At 44.8% G+C, this 21,518-nt stretch overlaps 1 protein-coding gene across 1 annotated transcript in view; it reads left to right on the forward strand.

The window, feature by feature from the left end:
* Positions 1–21,518, forward strand: part of LOC121275947 (histone deacetylase 9-like) — a 636,654-nt gene that overhangs the window by 227,372 nt on the left and 387,764 nt on the right. The window contains exon 7 of the mRNA XM_041183848.1: positions 18,759–18,862. Within this exon, the coding sequence (XP_041039782.1) occupies positions 18,759–18,862 (104 nt within the window). The remainder of the gene's footprint in view (positions 1–18,758; positions 18,863–21,518) is intronic.

The following is a 21,518-nucleotide window of genomic DNA, read 5'->3' on the forward strand; positions in this document are numbered from 1 at the left end:
TCAGCTGCTAGCCAATCATATTAGCCTGCAATTCTTGAGGGCAGGACTTCCTGTCAGTGAGGGGTGGGAATCCCACTCTCAGCTTGTTGAGGTGGCCCCAGCACATTATTGCTGCAGGGCAGACTTTTTAAAGTTGGTCAGCTCGCAACCGACTTCTCCAATAGGGTGAGCAAGCAACACGCCCTCCCATAAAATACAGCCCATCATTGATGAGCACCATCATAAAGCTTACATGGGCAGAATTTTGCCATCGGCGTGCAGGAGCGGGCCCAATATGCCGACGCGTAAAATGACATGCGATGACGTCGGATGTGCATCCCGATGTCATCGCGCATCATTTCGATATTTTGTAAGGCGGTTGGCTGCATGTCTGCTAAACTGTCAACTGCCTATTAAGGCCATTAAAAAAATAATTAAACTTGTTAGGAACACTGCCCGTCCAACCTTAGGGTTGGCGGGCAGGTGAAGAGTCCAAGCAGCTTTCGCATTTTTCAGGGAATCTCATCCGCAGGTGGGATGAGGTTTCCTGAAGCCTTTATAAAGTAAATAAATAAATTTTCCTAACTTCACAAACATGTCCCAGCTCATGTGACATGAGGGGACATGTTTAAATAAATTTTTACTTTATTTATTGAAAAGTTTTCTAATCCATTCAGTCTCCCTGAGGCAGCTCTGTGCCTCAGGGAGATTGCTGCGCTCTTTCGCGTGCATACGCAGGCCCCAACTTTCCTTCCTCCCCCTGGCCGCACAGATAGCGCTGAGCGCTACTGGCCACGTGTTACTCTGGGCGGGTCTTAATTGACTTTGCGCCCGCCCCCACCCTCTCCCGCTCAGCCCACCGCCATAGGAAAAATTCTCCCCTGTGTGTTCGGAAAGGCATGCCTCCTTATGGTGACTAAGAAACTCACAGTATACATAGGACAGTGAATGTCTCAAAAGGGCTGGTGAAATCACAACCTACTGTTCATCTTGGAGTGTCCAGGCACCTTTCCATATTATAACTGAATACAGCATTCCTCAAATAACTCACTTTATCCCTGGACTTTTAGGGAGAAAATGACCTTCAGGGCTATGGGGATGTTAATAGGAACACTTCTTTTTTTTATATTTGTTAGTTAGGCATGATTCCAAAATGTTAGTTTAAATTAAACAAAGCTGGGTCTTGAGAATATTTAGGTTTGCATTGTTTACCACAACTGTTCAAATATTAAAAAATGTCAAACCTTGCACTAACTACATCCAGATTCTGATTTCATCTAGTGTAAATAATATGTCAAGGAAGTTTTAAATCATTTGTCTATGTTGATTGAATAATTATAGTGTTATGTATATTCCAGTTACAGATTTGGTCATTTGCATTTTTGACAACTTATTTATCTGATAAAGGAATCCATGTAGATGTTGGATGAATGCACATTATTTTAAATATCCATATATATATTAAATACTTGGCTGAAGTTTCATACCTGGTTGAATTTTTAGGTGGCAATATAAACGTTGAAGAAATCACAGCCAGATCTGATTGAGCAATCAATGAAAAATCTGCTGTGATGAGTTGCTATTTGATTTATTAATTTTCTTGTAGAGTACAGATAGTTCTTTAATAATGGTGCTACACCATTGTAAATTGCAATCAATGAAAAGCCATTTTACGTTGAGAGTGTATCATTAACAAGTCCCAGTCCTTTTGCTATTAATGGCACATTGTCAATATTTAAATGTGACTAGAACGTGTGCAGGCGTGTGCTTTTATGGTCACTGTTCCATCAACACTCATTTATATCTGGGTTGAGTTGCAGTATGCACAGTGAAGAATTTTAATTAGCTCCACTCTCATTCTGTTGCTGATTGAGCCTGTGATGGCTAGTCTCATGGCTTTCTTCCAATCTTCTTCGTGAGTTGTGTTTGTCTGATCTAGGTAATACTGCCAGGAGTGACATAGGTTTTACGTGTCAACTAGTGCTGAGGTGTGCTTGTGAAGCAGTTTTGTGGTTTAGAGGGACAGTTTCAATGGTGTCAATTTGCATTGAACTTACAGAGCATGCTAGTGTTTGTATTAATATGGAAAAGTGGAGATAGTGGAGGTACTCAAGCTGAATTTGTCAGCCAGCTTTTGGGAAAACAGTTTCCACTGGTAACAAGCTATTAGTGTCATGTTTTAAAGCTTTGAGATTCTTAGGAAGGTCAACACTGTGCCTTAGCAGGGAGAAGGCTAACTGGTGGTGAGATGATGATGGTGACATAGTAGTAATGGGCTGAATTTTCTTTGAATTTGTTTGTTGTTGACATCTTTTGATGATCTGCTTCTATCACTGCTTGTTTGTCCCTACAACCACACCCCCACTCCACTTCTCTCTCTCTCTCTCTCCGCCCCCCCCACACACACACCTTAAACCAGCTTATATTTCAACTCTTTCTTGGACTCGAACTCAAGTTCTGTCGAAGGGTCATGAGGACTCGAAACGTCAACTCTTTTCTTCTCCGCCGATGCTGCCAGACCTGCTGAGTTTTTCCAGGTAATTCTGTTTTTGTTTTTGTTTTGAATTTTCTGTACCCCCGGCGTCAGGCGTGTTTGGCGGCATGAGCGGACAATATAGCGAGAAGGCCAAAAATTGGTTTCATGACATCATGCAACCAGTTTGTAATCTGCCCATCAGTAGCGGGCTGTATTTCTCACTGTAGGATGTTGGAAACCTCATTCCAATAAATCTGCATATCATTATAAGCCCAACTCACCGGAATCATCCCCCATGCTGGATCATCCGAGCACAATGGCTAAAATAGATGCCAGTCCAGAACACATCCTGACAAGTGTGAGGTGCAGAAGTCAAGACTTATCACCAGGGCTTTTCTCACATCACGGACATCCAAAGAGCAGAAGATGCTGAAGCACAACAGCAATGGGACACTGGAGGAATGTCCATCGCATGCTGGGTGGATTCTTATGGACATGGATCTGCTGTGAAGCAGCTCACGGAAGGTGGAAAGTCACCATTGAGGATCTGCACACAACAGATGATCGTCAAGGGGTAGAGAGGAAGTCTAGATTTAACTGGGAAAGGAAGGTGAGTTGGGGGGATGGGGGGGTGGGTGCGTCGGTGAAGTTGGATGGGGAATGAAGATGTCGGGGGTGAGATTGGGTGGGGAAGAGGGATTTTGGGAGAAGGAGGGGGTAGACCATAAGACCATAAGACATAGGAGCAGAAATTAGGCCATTCGGCCCATCGAGTCTGCTCCACCATTTAATCATGGCTGATAAGTTTCTCAACCCCTTTCTCCCACCCTCTCCCCGTAACCTTTGATTCCCTTACCAATCAAGAACCTATCTATCTTGGTCTTAAATACACTCAATGACCTGGCCTCCACAGCCTTGTTTGGCAATGAATTCCATAGATTCACCACTCTCTGGCTAAAGAGGTTTCTCCTCATCTCCATTCCAAAAGGTCTTCCCTTTACTCTGAGGCTGTGCCCTCGGGTCCTAGTCTCTCCTACTAATGGAAACATCTTCCCCACGCCCACTCTATCGAGGTCTTTCAGTATTCTGTAAGTTTCAATCAGATCCCCCCTCATCCTGCTAAACTCCATCGAGTATAGACCCGGAGTCCTCAAACGTTCCTCATATGTTAAGCCTTTCATTCCTGGGATCGTTCTCGTGAACCTCCTCTGGACCCTCTCCAGGGCCAGCACATCCTTCCTGAGATACGGGGCCCAAAATTGTTCACAATATTCTAAATGTGGTCTGACCAGAGCCTTATAAAGCCTCAGCAGCACATCCCTGCTTTTATACTCTAGTCCCCTCAAAATAAATGCCAACATTGCATTTGCCTTCCTAACTACCGACTCAACCTGCAAGTTAACCTTATGAGAATCCTGGACTAGGACTCCCAAGTCCCTTTGCACTCCAGATTTCTGAATTCTCTCCCATTTAGAAAATAGTCTATGCCTCTATCCTTCCTATCAAAGTGCATGACCTCACACTTCCCCACATTGTATTCCATCTGCCACTTCTTTGCCCATTCTCCTAACTTGTCCAAATCCTTCTGCAGCCTCCCCATCTCCTCAATACTACCTGTCCCTCCACCTATTTTTGTATCATCTGCAAATTTAGCCAGGATGCCCTCAGTTCCTTCATCTAGATCATTAATGTATAAAGTGAAAAGTTCTGGTCCCAACACTAACCCCTGCGGAACTCCACTTGTCACTGGCCGCCATCCTGAGAAAGACCCCCTTATCCCCACTCTCTGCCTCCTGCCAGACAGCCAATCTTCTCTCCATGCTAGTACCTTGTCTCTAACACCATGGGCACTTATCTTACTGAGCAGCCTCCTGTGCGGCACCTTGTCAAAGGCCATCTGGAAGTCCAAGTAGATAACAACCATTGGCTCGCCTTTGTCTAACCTGCTCATTACCTTCTCAAAGAATTCTAACAGATTTGTCAGGCATGACCTCCCCTTGATGAAACCATGCTGACTTTGCCCTATTTTATCATGCATTTCCAAATATTCTGAAATCTCATCCTTAATAATGGACTCTAAAATCTTACCAATGACCAAGGTCAGGCTAGTCGGCCTGTAATTTCTCGTCTTTTGCCTCACTCCCTTCTTAAACAGGAGGGTTACATTAGTGATTTTCCAGTCCTCTGGGACCCTCCCTGACTCCAGTGATTCCTGAAAGATCACCACTAACGCCTCCACTATCTCTTCAGCTATCTCCTTCAGAACTCTGGGGTGTAATCCATGTGGTCCAGGTGATTTATCCACCTTCAAACCTTTCAGTTTTCCTAGCACCTTCTCCTTGGTAATGGCCACCATACTCTCCTCTGCCCCCATCGACTCTCTTGAACTTTGGGGATGTTACTCTTGTCTTCCACTGTGAAGACTGACGCAAAGTACCTATTCAGTTCCTCCGCCATTTCTTTGTTCCCCGCTACTACTTCTCCAGCATTATTTTCCAGTGGCCCAATGTCCACTTTTGCCTCTCTCTTAAGAAGGTGGGGGGGGGGGTGGGGGGGGTGGGGGTGGCAAAGACAGCAACTGGGGAGATAGGCGTAAGAGGAGACAAAGGTGTAAGGGAAGGAGTTCGGAGGGGGAGGACGTAATCCAGAGAGGGGATGGAGTCCAGGGGGAGGAAGGAGTGCGGAGAGGAGAAGGAGTCCGGAGAGGGGAAGGAGTCCAGAGAGGGGAAGGAGTCCAGAGAGGGGAAGGAGTCCAGAGAGGGGAAGGAGTCCAGAGAGGGGTAGGAGTCCGGAGAGGGGTAGGAGTCCGGAGAGGGGAAGTGGTCCGGAGGGGGGTAGGAGTCTGGAGAGGGAAAGGAGTCCAGTGGGAGGAAGGATTCCAGAGAGGGGAAGCAGTAATAGTGAAGGAAGAAGTAAGGGTGGAGGAAGGAGTCAGGAAGCAGGAAAGACTGAGGTGAGAGGTTCCAGGGATTGGAGGATGTCGGTGGGGGAAAGGAGTTCCAATAGGGGAAGGAGTTCCATGAGGCGCAGCAGTCCAGAGGGGGCAATGTCTAGGTGAATCCATGATTGCCTCCTGGGGAATGAACTGAGGGTAGGCGTGTTAGGAGGGAATGGTGGGAATGACCGAGAACAGAGTGAGGTGGTAGGGTGGGAGGGTGAGGTTGCAATGGTATCAGTAGAAGCGATGGCAAGGGTGGTTGGTGGGAAACCGGAGGTAGACACAGACCCCGAGGGTGGGAAGGAGGAGGTCGGGGAGGTTAATGTGGATGGGGGTGGGATTTTCGGGAATGAAGAGAACGTACATATGCACCAGGACAATCCCAAAAGAAAAGGGTTGTGGCTGGTAGGTGATGGGTGGCTGGTGCGGTGTGGGGGATTGGGGGGTGAATGGGTCAACAGTGATGGGGGAAAGGAAATGGGTGACTTCAGGAGGGGAAAGGATGGGGGAGTGCAAGAAAAATTGTAGCGCTACCATGCTTACTATTTCGAAATTGAAACAAGAGTCATGGTGGGCGAGAACAGGTGCTGCACGGGAGTGTGATCAGTGGTTAGGTGGAGATGCAGGTCGGCTCAGATGGACAACTGAGAGAGAACCCCAGCAGACAGCACTGAAAATGCTCGGGGCATTGAGATAAGCATGATACAGAAAGGATCCATATGCGTGGGAGAGTGCTTGCACAAGGCTCCAACAGGCCATGCCAACGCACACAATTCTCCCTCCAGAATCACTCGTGGTCTGGCTGAAAGCAGCTGAACTGCTAGTGGTGGAGGGGGTTGGAATTGCAGTGGGAGAACTCACAAAACCAGCCAATGAAACTGAAAGACACTATTACACATTATTCACTGAAAGTGAATGTATTTTCAGAAGGTAAAGTCAAAATGTGTTCACCCATACAACCAATTGTGATCAGAATTCCTCAACTTTTGAATGTCTTAGATTTCTAGTTGCTGCCCTGACATCCACAGCAGGGATGGAGACAGCATGTGCAATGGTTGGCCCTGTTGCTTCTGATGACTTCAGCGTGGGTCCTCTGGAGAGCTGAGGCCTTGGAGCCCCTGGCTTGCTTTGGATGTCCTCCTGTGGGCCAGCTGCTCCCTCTGCAGTGACAGAAGACAAAGTTGAGGAGGTCACAAGTAAAGGGGACTTGGAGGGAGAGGACAGCCTCTGAGATTCCTAAATGGATGACCCAGGGATGTCCAGCTCCTGCTCTTCCTCGGGCACCTGAATGGAGGGTCCCAGCCTGACTCCCTGAGGGGAAGGAGCACCTGAGGGAATGTTGAGATGCCTCGTTTCGGTCTCAGATTGCCACTGCAGGAACGCACCCATGGCTACTGAGGTGGAATGTAGGCCTGCACATATCTCTTCATTCTGCTGTCATCCTCCCCACAGAGACCTCCATATGTGCACATGTGTGCACCACTTCATCAGAGAGCAGGTGAAAGCACTCCTCTGACTTGTGTACACTCTGTTGAGGGTTTCCAACAGCTCAGTGTGATGTTCCCCGCCTTCTGCCAATTCTCCAGAATGACTTAGAAGGCTGAATCCAGAGGTTTATCATCTGACTCGGATCTCACAGATGCCTCTTGCCCAGAAGTCCTCTGAGTGCCTGGGAGCTCAGCTGAACCTGCCTCCTCCTGTTGCGGACACATGTCCATGCGATGGCCGCCAGATTGTGAACCCAAGCCTGCTCTAGATTTATGTCCCACTGAGGTGTGTGTCTCTGCGCTGGTGGAGAGTGTGGGTGAGCGCTGTGATGGGTTTTCCAGGCTGCTTATTTCCAGTTCTTCAATGGAGAAGGTCTCCTCTTGACTGGAGGTTAGGACCTGGATGGAGCTGAGGGACTGGCTGGCTGTGGGTGTCTGTCGCTTGGTAGAGTTCCCTTTGAGCCAAAGTAGAGGTAATTAGTGCATGACAGCAGAGTCAAAAGCAGGAGAGGGAGCAGTCATTTTTACGTTGAGAGAGAGGTGATGTGGCGCAGGATCCTCAGGTGGGTGTTCACTGCCGAGCACACCGTTGTCGCAGACATGGTCCATGTCCTCACCAGTCAGCGCCATGGGATACTCCTCAAAGTGAGTGAGGGGCCTAATGTGGGCCACTCTGCCTCCAGGCTGGGCCCTCTCCCTGCTGATGTGAGCCAGCTTCTCCTGCATGAAAACAGGTAGCGAGAGATTGAGCAGGACACATGGCACTACATGGAATGTTTGTGTGGTGAGTGGAGCCAAGGACGATATAAGGACGCAAGCTTATGAGGATATGAGCCTGATGGCAACTTGAGGGTGTGTTTGAGAGTTAGTGGTGTCATCCCTTGAGGTGTGAGATCCCTGTGGAAGTGTGATGGGTTAGTGAGTGTGTGAGTTGAGGCTGATGAGAAGGGTGACTTACCCTGGTGGAACAGAGGAGATCATTCATCCTCTTTCGGCACTGGGTGGCTGTCCTCTTTTGCAGAGTGTTGGCACTGACCACCATTGCCACCACCTTCCAAGCCAGATTAGTGATGTTGCTGCCCATCATGTGGCCAGAAGGTGGGTAGAGGACATTGCGGGGGGCCCTCCACATCCAAAAGGCGCTCGCGGGACGCATCATTAAACCAGAGATGGGGTGAGGGGCTGTAGTCTTCTTGCCTTTTGGAGCCACGTCTTCTTTGCAGCAGTGCTTGTCTGGAAGCACTGAGAGGGGTTCACATGGCTGCACTTGAAATATGGCACCCGGCATGAGGAATTGGTGAGGTGATGGCGTGGCCGGCAAATGAGAGCCCGTTCACCATCGAAACGGCGTTTCCCGGGAATGCATATTTAATACAGCAGGATTGGGATGATACAGCGTGAAAAGCCACCATTGCAGCTCGTGGGTAAAACGCTCTTTCTCCCACCTGCTGCCGCACAATGCAAATCTGGGATGATTCCACCCAATGTCACTTGATGAGTGTTCCAGAGGCCCAGGCTAACACCCTGGGGACATGGGTTCAAGTCCAACCATTGTCGCTGGTGGAATTTAAATTCAATTAATAAATCTGCAATTGAAAGCTAGCCTAAGTAATGGTGACCAGATTGACCTAGCAACAAACTGTTCTGAAGAAGAGTCATATCAAACTCGAAACGTTAACTCTGTTTTCCTCTCCACAGATGCTGCCAGACATGCTGAGCTTTTCCAGCACTTTTTGTTTTTATTTCAGATCTCCAGCATCTGTGGTATTTTACTTTTATATTATTGTCATAAAAACCCACCTGGTTCACTAGTCTCCTTTACACCCTTACCCTGGTCTGCCTTACATGTGGCTCCAGAACCACAAAAATGTGGCAGACTCTTAACTGCCCTCTGAAATGGCTCTAGCAAACCACTCAGTTCAAGGGCAATTAGGGATATGTAACAAATTCTGGCCTTGCCAGCGACACCCACATCCCACAAGATAATTTTTTTTTAAAAAGCTGGTTGGTATGTGAGTGTGATGCAGGAATAGTGTAGTGTTTATGGCTGATTTCTGCCTTTTCTGGGGCTTATGATGCAGAGAGCTGATATTTACCATGCTGGATGCAGAAAGTTCAGCAGCTGGAACAAGGAGAGAAGGTGAGGGGACACATTCATCTGAATAGTGTTCACACTCTCCAGTGGTGGGATGGACCTACTCTATTCATTTAGATTTTTGCTGGGAGGTTTTGTGTAAAGCTCCATGAGTTAGGCTATCACTAATACGTTTAGGTACTTCACGTATGCCTGCATCTGAAGGGATAGCCCTTTTGAATTGATGTGAAAATCTCTGTTTTAAGCAATCGAGTTCTAGCCTGATAGCCGGCCAAATTTTCTGTCTTTTCCTGTCCTGCTTGTAGCTGCTTCGACCAGGAGATCTGTCACCACTTGTCTGTCTTGGGCTGCCCTCACATATCAAATATAGCCCATCTGCAACTGGTCTGTGATGTCTGTCATCCAACTACACTTCGGTCGACCCCTCTTTCTGCTGCCCTCCACTTAGATCTCCAGAAGAGATCGCTGTAGCTTTTCAGCTTTTGCAGCTGATCAAATGGCCAAGAAACTGACATTTTCTTTTCTCAATGTCACTTCCTCAGAGTTCTTTTTGATCTTGTAATTTCAGGCACCTCTTCATTTGTCTTGTGGTCTGTATGTGGAATTTTAAGCATACATCTTAGCACCCATATTTCAAAGGCCTCTATTTTCTCCCCCAGATCTTGATTTATTGTCCAGGTTTCTGAGGCATACAGGAACGTGGATATAATGTAGCATCTTATGAGTTTTTCCTTTTTCAAGCTTGAGTTTTCTTGTTGTTAACACACCTTTCGGCCTGGATTTTCACTGCAGAGGCAGATACACAACAGGGAAATTTCTCAGATTGACACATCCGCCTCGGGAGAAACAGTCCCGAAAAGCTGGGTTTTCATTCTGGGGCGCAGGTGCATGCTGGAGTCAGGCCTGCTGTCCCCAGAAACAGTTCAGAAGCGCTAACAGGTGGACAAGTGCCAAGGCAGGCTGTTTAAAAGGCCTACCTTGGTACCATGGGACTTTGTCCCACTTGTAATGAAAGCAGTTACGATCTCTAGTCCTCACCCTCGCATGCAATCCCCATGCCAACTCATGCCTCCACCCACCCCCCCCCCCCCCACTGTCCCTCATATTCTCCATGCCAACTCATGAATCCCACTCATCCCTATGACTCCTTATAGCTGTCTGCCAAATAAATGCCAACTCATGCCAATCAATGAACCCCCACCCAGCACCCTTTGTCCTTATGCCCTCCATGCCAGCTCACCCACTATGGGCAAACTGCTGGGATGAAATATGGTAATATAATTAACTTCCAATTGTCAATTACAGCCTTTACTTTGAGAAAAAAAACTTTCATTGATTAAAGCCCACTTAAAAACAAACATTTGTATTTGTAACCTCACATCAAAGATAACTAATCCCTTAATTACCTCTTGGATCTGTCAACCTAACTGTGAACTTACAGCCCCCCACTGTGATAATGACAGGTTGTGGAAGCCCTCAAGCAGTAATAATACTATAATGATAACCCTCAGCCTTCTTTCAACAAACAGCCATGGAAATTGTTTTTTTTCTGAACTCAGAGACATAGAAGGCTGTTGTATTTTTTTTCAAAATTTAAAGACTTGACTTTAAATGACTTGACAGATCTCCAGTTCCACAGACCGTATCCATCGTTTATGCACATTAATACTGCAGGAAAGAGACCTCACTCCAGTGAAAATGGGGTCCATTTCAATTTAGCACTGAGTTCAAATGGGCCCTCCTGTTCAAGTTTCCCCATGTGTAAATCATATCCCAGCCCCTTCCCATGAAAATAGGATCTCTCAGATCCGGTGTCCCAGCAGTCTCCATAACCCTGCAAAAATCCGAGCCTTCATATTCATGAAATTACTTCTTTCTATCACTCTCTCAATTTTTTTTATATTTCTGTTGTCTGAAAAATTCTGGGGAAAGGAGAAGGTTGATTATATAAAACAGGATGTTGTTAGCAGAGAGAGATTTTTTGCTCCACTCTGTTGGCCTGAACTCTTCAATGAAGGGACTCATTTTTATGATATCTCACTTAGGATTTTTTTTAATCAAAGCAAAGAGGAGGTGGCAAAACAGATGTGTATCAGGCCACTGAAATTATAAAAGGCTTAACCAGCCCTCTGAACGAGAGTGTGTGTACACTTCACCTACCAACACAGGGGTGAAGGAACACTTAGCACCAGCAGCCTCTCATGAATATTGTTCCTGGCAGCAAAAAGATGTGGTGAAATCCAACCTGCCCCTACTTACTTGGTTCTCAGGACACCTGGGGCATTTGTTAGTCAGAGTGAGTGTAAGCTGAACATGGAACTGGAGACATAAAGCCCTTCCTGTGAGCAAACTTCCCACTCAGCTCAAGCTGATCAGCCCCAGGGCTTCTTACTAGAGGGATGTTCTGCAACATCCTGCACAAGGCCAACACTGAGCTTCTGCTACCATAGTCTATTGCAAAACTTTAACCCTGCACTCACCCCTTCCAAGAAAACTCTAGTACAACTTGACTAAGAAAGACTAATAGTGAATATATCCACACCATAAAGTGGAGAACTATACAGTTATCATGACCTTCACTGCATTTCCTTGTGAATGTTGTGAAACATGATTATAATGTGAACCAACAGCGAGGTGAGGAAACACTTTTTTTACACAGCATGTGGTCAGGACCTGGAATACATGTCTTGAGGGTGTGGTAGAGAAAGATTCAATTCTGGCTTTCAAAAGGGAATTGGATAAGGACCTGAAGACAAAAGAAATTGCAGGGCTATGTGTAAAGGGTGGGAGAGTGAGATTAGCTGAGTTTCTCCTGCAGAGAGCTGGCACAGACATAACGGGCCGAAGAGCCTCCTTCTGTCATCATTCGATGATTAAATTGTTCTATCGATGAAACCGTGGGCTGAATTTTATGGCCACAAATTGGGCATTATGACAGTCTCTGACAATATGGAAGGCGAGTGGGCGCCAAAATCGGAAGCCCATCTGCCATTTTGAAAAAGACAATTAACAAGCTACTAAGCTTGTTAAAAAGCCAAGCAGCTGCAATTCTTCTTTGCCCACTCAATTTTTCAGAAGTTGCATAGGAAAAACATTGGGTTGGATTTTACGGCCAAAATCAGGCACACACACACACACACACACGACGTCAGCTCAGCATACCGACATCATCCTGCCAGTCTCCGATAATAGGGAAGGCAAGCGAGTGTGGAAAGCGGAAGTCCACCTACCCTTTTTAACAAAACAGTTTAGAAGCTATTAAGCTTATTAAAAAGTAAAGTGGCTGCAAATTTTCTTCCACACTCCATTTTTTGCTGGTTGCACAGAAAATACATCGGAAGTGAGTTACGTCAGGTATGAGGAGGTGACACAAGGGTGAATGAAAGGCCTGCAAATGGGATCAAGGGTGCATGTAGCAGCAGAGTCTGCTGCTGAAGTTAGTAATGTTTGGCTGTTAATAGACTTTATTTGTTCAGTTTTTATAGACTGACATTACAATTACGGAGAGATGAATGAGAGTCACAAAATCTCAGAATTATTACAGCGCAGAAGGAGGACATTCAGCCCATCTTGTCTGCACTGGCTCCCTAAATGAGCATTATGACATGGTGCCTTTTCCCTGTTACCTTGCACATTGTTTCTATTCAAATAATCATCTAATGCCCTCTTGATGCCTCGATTGAATCTGCCTCCACCACACTTCCAGACAAGGCATTCCAGACTCGAACCATCCACTGTGTGAAAAAGCTTTTCTCACATCACATTTGCATCTTTTGCAAATCATTTTACATATGCACCCTCTCCTTCTCGATCCTTTTACGAGCGAGAACAGTTTCTCCCTATCCACTCTATTCAGCCCTCTCATGATTTTGAACACCCCTGTCAAATCTCTTCTTAGTCTTCTCCTTTCCAAGGAGAACAGTCCCAACCTCTCCAATCTATTTTCATAACTGAAGTTTCTCATCCCTGGAACCATTCTTATAAACCTCTTCTGCACTCTGTCCAATGCATTCACATCCTTCCTATAGTGTGGCGCCCAGAACTGTGCAGAATACTCCCACTGAGGTCTCATATAAAATCAGCATAACCTCCTTGCTCTTGTACTCTATGCCCCTATTAATAAAGCCCAGGATACTATATGCTTTATTAACTGGTCCCTCTACCTGCCCTGCCACCTTCAATGATCTATGCACATATACATCCAGGTCTTTTTGCACCGGCATCCACTTCAAAATTTTCGGCCTTATTTTATATTGTCTGTCCATGTTCTTCCAAAATATATCAACTCACAATTCTCCACATTGAACTTCATCTGCCACCTATCTGCCCACTCCACCAACTTCTCTATGTTCCTTTGAAGTTCTACACTGTCCTACTCACAGTTTATAAGGCTTCCAAGTTTCATATCATCTGCAACTTTGAAATTGTGCCCTGCACACCAAGATCTAGATCATTAATATATATCAGGAAAAGCAAGGGTCCCAGTACCGACCCCTGGGGAACTCCACCACAAACCCTCCAGCCTGAAAAATATTCATTGACTATTATTCTGTTTCCTATTATTTGCCCAATTTTGTTTCCATGTTGCTACTGTCCCTTTTATTCTATGATTTATAAGGAGACCTATAAATTGATAGCCAGACTTCTATCTAGTTCACAGCCTAACTCCTCTTGTGATGTATGTCCTGCCCTAGATGCCCATTTGAGCACAGAGCCCTCCTTCACAAAGCTAATTGACTCACTTTCCCACCAGCCAGCCACTAATTGACACACTGATAAAGTAAGGAGGAAAGAAAGGACTATGGAATTCAAGAGTTTCTACTTGAGCACTGTTTATTGGGTGCCCCACAATCAGTGGAGTGAACTTCCATCATCATTATTTTTGGAACAGAGTTTCATGCTCTGGGAGGGCTAAAGATGAAAATTCACCCCAATTCCAAAATGCTCAGAGAGCTGCTGTACAATTTAAATCCAGGTCCAGCTCTGAATAAATGTCAATATTCTCATTCCATGATCAGTGTTCAGTTGGTTGTGAGTTATGGAAAATTTTTAAAGTAAAACTAAAGTAAAAACACTCATGTATGTCAACTGCAGTAACAATAACTTAGTCACTCTCTGCAGTCTGGATTTTCTAATTGGTGTTACTGTATTAAAAAACAAGTAGTAACCCATAATAATATCACACTGATCAGAAAATCCAACTTATGTATTTGAGCCTTGATTTCATAATCCAACCTAAATTGTATTATTGAAGTGACAGTAGTAAGAGAGTGGATATATTTGAATGATTATAAGACATCTTCAATTGTGAGGGTACCATCTGAAGCCTAAGGTGAGAATGTAGCCTTGAAATAACTCTGGAAATAGCTATTTGCTTTTAGTTTTTAAATTTATTATTTGAATTATGTTAGGTGGTTTCATAAGGCTCTTGATTTCCTGACAGTGATTCTCAGTGTTGTTACAACCATGTGGATAGGAGTAAAATGACTACCCTATTCTACCACTCCAGGTCTGACCATAGCAAGGTTATTTTGTGAATTTAGAGAGGATGTGCTTTGCCAATACTACACAAATCCTATTATTTAACTTTCAGATTGTAAAGAATTAGTCAGACAGGTTTTCTGAGGGTAAATAAAGAACAAGATGTTTATTGAAACTATCTCCCGAATATATTAAAAAACTAGGTAAATCACACCCATCATTCCCTGGACCTACTCACACCCTAGTACAGATAGTAGAATAAAAAGATAGCTTAGGGATGTTTCACAGTCCATGAAGAAGATAAAACAAAGGAGTATACGGTTAGCTGTTCTTTGGCTGGTCTTGATGTAGTGATTCCATGTTGTGGCCATTTTGATCAGTTGTCTTCCTGGCTGTAGTTGTATGGAGCAGATTTATTCCCAAAAGATCTTTGTTTGCAGTTAATTTCTCCTCTCAGAATGGTTACTTTGCAAATCTGGGCACAATACTTTCAAGTGAGAGAGAGGGCAACAGACTTTTGCAGCCTGTTTTCAGCACAGCATTCTGACCTCTGATCCCTCCCCTGCTTGGTAACAGTCTCTTAAAGTACCCTGCTCGCTGTATATTCCAGGGAAATTCTATTAATCCATGCCCGCTGCAGTCATTTTTTTTAGAACAGGTAATTGCATTTTGATCCAAAAAAACTCATTTTGATGCCTCACCTCAGAAACGTTTGAGAAGTTTCAGGATAGTGTTAAGTCAACAGGAGATGGGGTCCTTCATACTTCCCAGGGGTTGAATGTCTATTCTTTTTCATCTCACTTGGTGGAATGCAAGCTTGTATATTGTAGCCATCTGGCAGTCCTCCATTGTCTGAAGAGGATTTCAGTTTTTTTAAAATCCATTCAGAAAAATAAAAATGAGAAATTGTCACTTTTTAAAAAGGCACATCCTCGTAACAGTGCGTAGAAAGCCAGTGTGCTACATGTCATCTATGTGTAATGACATCCACAGTGAAGGATTAACGATTGCAATGTAATTTCATTCATTTTTAAAACTTAAGGGCAGGATTTTATAGGGCAGCATGTTCCCCGCTCCTGACTAAAAAAGTTCGTTGGGAGCCCACCCATTAAAAAGCCAGCTGCCCCGCTTGATTCTAGGCAGGATGTTAATCGGCTCAAAGCAAGACTTCCGTTTCCACCTGGATAGGAAGTCCCACCTTGGAGAGCTGTGTGCCAATCTGATTGGCCTGCAGCTCTGTAGTCCCTGCAGCACCAGGTTCACACTGTGGCCACTGCTGGGACTACAAGAAGTCCCCAAAGAAGAGGAGGTTATGGAGGATGGACTGAAGGTAAGTCCAGGGTATCGGCAGGGCCTGGCTGGCAGGCCCAAGTGAGGGGGTTGGGGGCTGGGTGTGAGAGGTGGAGTGGAGGGCTTGGTGGGTGTGACTCAGTGGGGGATTCCTCCAATGGGCACAGGGGAACCCAAAGGAGGCTTCCCTCTTTTCCCAACATCAGTCCACCCAGTAAATGTTGCCAGGCTTCCCGCTTGGCGTGAGCCTCCCCCTGCTGCGGATAAAATAACAGCAGGGGGGGTGAGATGAAGCACTTAAATGACCATTAATTGGCCACTTAAGGGCCTCAATAGGCCCAAGGATGGGTGGCCCAAAGATGTCTCCCTGCTGCCCCCTTAAAATGGTTGGAGTGGGCAGGAAAGTGGCAGGAAGGCCATGAGCTGCATTTTATAAGCCATCCCCTTCCCCCCAACCAGCCTTCAAACCTGCCGGCAGGGGAATATAAAACCCACCCCCCAAGAGTTGTTGCCAGGTAGTATTATAGCCAGTATGTTTTGGACAAGACAAATAAAGTGTTTCTGTTACACAGGCCCCATCTATTGGCAATCAATAGAATACTACACATCTGTTGAAAATACAGTAACAAGTAGGATAAACAAAGTAACTCAAGATTGTTGAATGTAATGCTGTTATTTGAATGAGCAGCTTGGAGAATTCTTGCTACATTTCTCCCATCTTTAAAAAAACAATACAAATGTCCCTCCTCAATATCCCTTTTAGCCACCTTCCCTAACCTGCTTCCTAATCCTGCTCAGGTCTGACCCTCACCATGAAGTGCCTTGGGATTTGCTATGTTAGAAGTGCTATGGAATTGTAATTTGCTGTGGATAGTATAGATTGTATGGTTTCTGAGGAAGGGGGGTGGGCTTGATGTGTTGAATGACTCGTTATTGTTCCATGATTTCTTATACTCATTTATTCTTTCGTACTGTATGAGGGCTAGCTGAAGAAAAGTTAGGTTAAAACTGAATAATTCTAATCGTTCAGTGGGTAGATGCATTGCAAAGCATGGTGCTCAATCATACAGAACTGGAAGGTTCTAAATTCTGTCTTTTAAGTTGTCCTGAGTTAGCTGCTTCCAGCCAGGGTGATGTTGGAGGCACTACACTTGGAATAAGGGAAGAAAAAAATTAGCCAGGTTTCTAGTTTGTGATCGATATCAGTGACCCATGCTTCAAAGTTCGTATGTTTGGATACTTGGTGAAACAAGATGTCATTTAACATTAATGTTCCCCCACCATGGCAGAAAGGCCTGCCAACATTCCCTGTCTAAGCTCACATGTGAAGGATATGAGTGTCTGTGGAACAGTATGCTTTCATGAATCATTTTAAGGAGAGAAAATTGGGAAAACAAAAATCATTGCCATGGTCTTAGTCAATATGAAGTCTATCCTTATTAGCTGAGCTCAGGCTGTTCAAAAATACTCTTGATTTAAAAAGATGGAACCTGTAAATCCAACAGGTTAAGTATAGACTAAAAAAGGTGACTATCCAACCATTCATCCATTTTCAAACCACTTTTCCTGGAGAGGGTCATGGTGGCAGTCATCTGAGCAGGGCTGACCAGTCTTCCCTTTCCTCAGCCACAGATTCCAGCTCTTCCTGGGGCATTCCCAGGCATCCCCAGGCCAGCCGAGAGCTGTAATCCCCCAAGCATGTCCTGAGTCGGCTTTGAGGTCTCCACCCAGTGGGCCGTGGCTGGTACAGCTCCAGTGGGAGCCTACCAGGGGATATCCTTATCAAATGCCCGAACCACCTCAACTGGTCCCTCTCGATTTGGAGGAGCAGCGACCCTACTCTGAAACCCTCTGGATTGCCAAACTCCTCACCCGGTCCCAGAGTGTATGCCCAGCGGAGAAACCTCATTTCCGCCACTTGTACCCACAACCTTATCCTCTCGGTCATTACCCACAGTTCATGACCGTAAGTGAGGATGGGGATGTAGATTGACCGGTAAACCGAGAGCTTCATCCTACAACTCAGCTCCTGCTGCAACATCATGGACCAGTCAAGCGCCCGCAGAATTGCAGCCGCCGCACTGATCCGCTGGTCAATCTCATACTTTCCCCTACCATCACTTGCAGACAAGATGCCAAGATACTTGAACTACTCCACTAAGGGAAGCTGTTCCCCATTCGCCTGGAGACAGCAACGCACTCTTTTCTGGGAGAGAACTATGACCTCAGATTTGGAGCTGCTGATCCGCATCCCAGCCGCGTCACACTCGGCAACGAAACGTTTGAGTGCGCGCTGGAGATCACACTCGGATGAGGCAAGAACCACAACCTCATCTGCAAACAGCAGAGAGACCACCCTCAAGACCCCAAACTGGGTACTCTCTGTACCTCAGCTGTGCCTTAATATCCTGTCGATGAAAATCACGAACAGGAGCAGAGACAAGACACATTCTTGTCAGAGTCTAACACCCACCTTGAACAAATTCGACTTAACACCGAGAATGCAGACACAACTCTTGCTCCGCGAATAGAGGGACCTGATAACACACAGAAGCGGCACCAGCATCTCATATTCCCGCAGCACCTCCCACAAAATATCCCAAGGAACTTAGTCGTATGCCTTCTCCAGGTCTACAAAACAGGGGTAGACTGGATTAGCAAACTCCCAGACCCTCAAATATCCATGAGAGGGCAAAGAGCAGGTCCACTGTTCCACACCAGGGCGGAATCCGCCTGAATCTGAGATTCGACTACCAGATGAAGTCTCCTCTCCAGGCATAGGCTTTCCTGGGGAGGCTGAGAAGTGTGATCCTTCTATAGTTGGAACACATTCTCTGGTCCCCTTAAAGAGTGAGCGGGACAGATCAAGATGGACAAGGTTACTAATAAATTAAAAATACTCAGTTTTGCCAAATGTACTTAACAGAAAGGAAATCGCTGCTTTGCTGATCCCATTCTCACTGTGGATATATAGTAACTGTGTAATTTCTGATTTTATTTTTTTACTTTAAGGTTCCTCAGTTTGTAACAGTGCCCCAGGATCTGGCCCCAGCTCTCCCAATAATAGCTCCAGCGGCTTGTCAATAGAGAATGGATTATCGAATTCACATGCTGAGGTAAGAATTCAGTGTTTTATTGCACTGGTCATTGCACTTTCCCTGTCTTCCCCTCTCTGGCTTTAACACACTCTCTTTGGCCTCTCCCTCCCCTGCACTCTTTCTTGTCTCTCATCCTTTATTTCTCTTTCAAATCCTTTTTGGCACCAACATCAGCAGAAGAAAATTCCTGGGGAATAATTTACACAATAAAGAGTTTGAAATGCAGCTTGATAGAAACCAGCTGAGATTTCAGGTGTGCTGTCAGAGTTCTGTGAGTGACTCATCCTCTTGATGTTTGAAAACCCCCTTGGTCTTTGCTGTGCCATTTCCAGTTGAGTGTTCCATGCAGTTATGCTTAGTTCGTCAATTGGGATTTTAATGACAACCACTGATGATATTTTTGCTAAGAAGCATAAATAATCTTCTACCATATTTTTCTAGTAAAGTATTAATATAAAAACTGTATACTTAACCTGCCAGGGATATTTTGCATGAAAAAAATAAATATTATTAGCCTATCAGTTTCTGAGACTGGGAGGTGCAGTGGATTAACATGTTATCCTCTGGGACTTAAGTTTGAATCAAATCCAGATTGATAGGATGAAAGCTTTCTCCCTTTGACAGCTGGAAAAGTCTTTCTTTTGGCCAGTCTTTTGGGTTGGTGAGATATCAGTCATTCAAGTAGGTTTCTGAAAACTTCTTCTGTTTGCTGTTTCAAGCACAGCGAAAACTGTGTTCTAAAAGGGCATGTTTATCAGTGGTGGGGGTGTGGAGTGGGTGGTGGGGAATGAGACTGTTCTGAGAGAAGTGGCAAGTAAAGATAATTCTCTATTTCTTAATAGGCCCTCTGTTGAAGCACCTGGACCTGAACTGGTCTTGTATACCTTAAAATTGAATGCCAGTTCAGACACTATCCTTATTCCCAGGTTCTCCTGGTTTTTTCTTCTGGGTGTGTAACTAGAACACTGTTCAGGCACTCCAGTTGGATTATGGGGAAGTTCCTGCTTTAAGTATTTTCCATGATCCTGATGAGCTTTGCTCACAGATTTTGCACAGTCTCCCAAAACCCTCACACTGTCAGCCATATTTTTGCTTTGCTGAACCAATTCGACATGCTCAAAGCCGCAGACCTCTGGTGCTCAGAAATATGAAAAAGAGCACCAGATGCATGTCATTGCATTTTCAGTCCCAATATTACAAAATAGTTCCTACTGAGCAACAACATCTGGGAAACACCATACTGATGCAAAGACTGCCACATGATGCCAAATTACTTCAGGTTCTATCACCTTATCACCATTATTGCCCCATACTAGCATATGTCCCCTCCTTAGCTCCACTGTATAACTAAGTTCCCAAAACCTGTCAGACAATGGAAAGAAGTGGCAAGCCAGGGCCAGGATTTTCCAGCCCTCTCATGGTGGAACGCGCTACGGGAGACTTGGCAGCCCAGCCAAAAGTCCATTGATTTTCAGCAGGACCGGATGACCCCGGCAACAGGCAGGGCCGGAAAATCCTGCCCCAACCCTTTCTTTAAGCATTAAAACATTTGTTGCAATATGCAACAAATTATATGCAATAAAAAGTAGCTGGCAGTATGTTTAAAGCTGTAAATTGATTTGAGTTCTCCTGATCTTCTCAAGCAGCTTGAGCTTCAAAATGGTGGTTTATCACATCATCAGTACACGTACTTCAGTTAAATTACAGCCTTAACCATTGCCTGCAATCTATTAGCCTATATATGTGTCTAAATTTTGTAGAAAATCTCTTTCCCAGATGTTACATGACAGAAAGTGTGTGTTTGAAGCACTGTAGATTAAAGTAGTAATTAGCATCCATTCTTTAACCTATTGCAGAACACAACAGTGCTTCCTCATCAAGTATGACAAGAATAATTGACTGAAACAAATCAATAAATTAAGATATTTTCTGTTCTTACCCTGATTCCCCAACTCTCCAATAATAATTATGAAAAATATTTTTGTCAGACTTTGTATGATAAAAAGAGATGCATATTTTAAGAGTTAAAGTATTTGTACAGCTTTGAAAGAGAAGAATATTGTTGAAGCTTTTAGAGAACTTAAAGTAGCACAAATTGATTGATCTTGTCTTAAATGTTGCAAGCAACTGAGATAGCTATTCAAGTATTCACTTAATTAGCTGGTTAGTATAATGAAATTAAGAAAATAAGCTTAAAAATAGATATATTGCTCAGTTGGCTCAATTGAGTACTCAAAGCTGTAGTGCATCATGTTATCTTGATAAATCCTGGCATTCCCTGTGTTAGTAGATAATCCATATTATGACACCTTTGTTTTCAGTGACCTGTTTATTGGCGCAGTTTCTGTGACCTATTGTTTCATGTCAGAATGCCCCCATAAAGCCTCAGTGGGAGGTTCTGTTTTGAGCAAAAACATTCGGTGTTATTTTTCATGTTAAGAATCTGCCAAAGCCTGCAAGAGAAACAGCATGGTATTCATGGCCTGCTTTTTTATGCTTTTTTTTGCCCAAGATAATTGATATCTCAGAACCTAAAGGTCTCAAAAGCGGAGGTGACAAATTATTACAATTCTGTCAGGCCAGGACCCGTGTGCTGTTTCCCTCATGGAGGTGGCTCTTTTATTTGAGTCACAGATGCTTTTTTGTTTGGGAAGTAAGCAATGATTGTTGCTAT

This window comes from Carcharodon carcharias, chromosome 3 (assembly GCF_017639515.1).
Source record: "Carcharodon carcharias isolate sCarCar2 chromosome 3, sCarCar2.pri, whole genome shotgun sequence".
In the NCBI taxonomy this organism is placed as follows: domain Eukaryota; kingdom Metazoa; phylum Chordata; class Chondrichthyes; order Lamniformes; family Lamnidae; genus Carcharodon; species Carcharodon carcharias.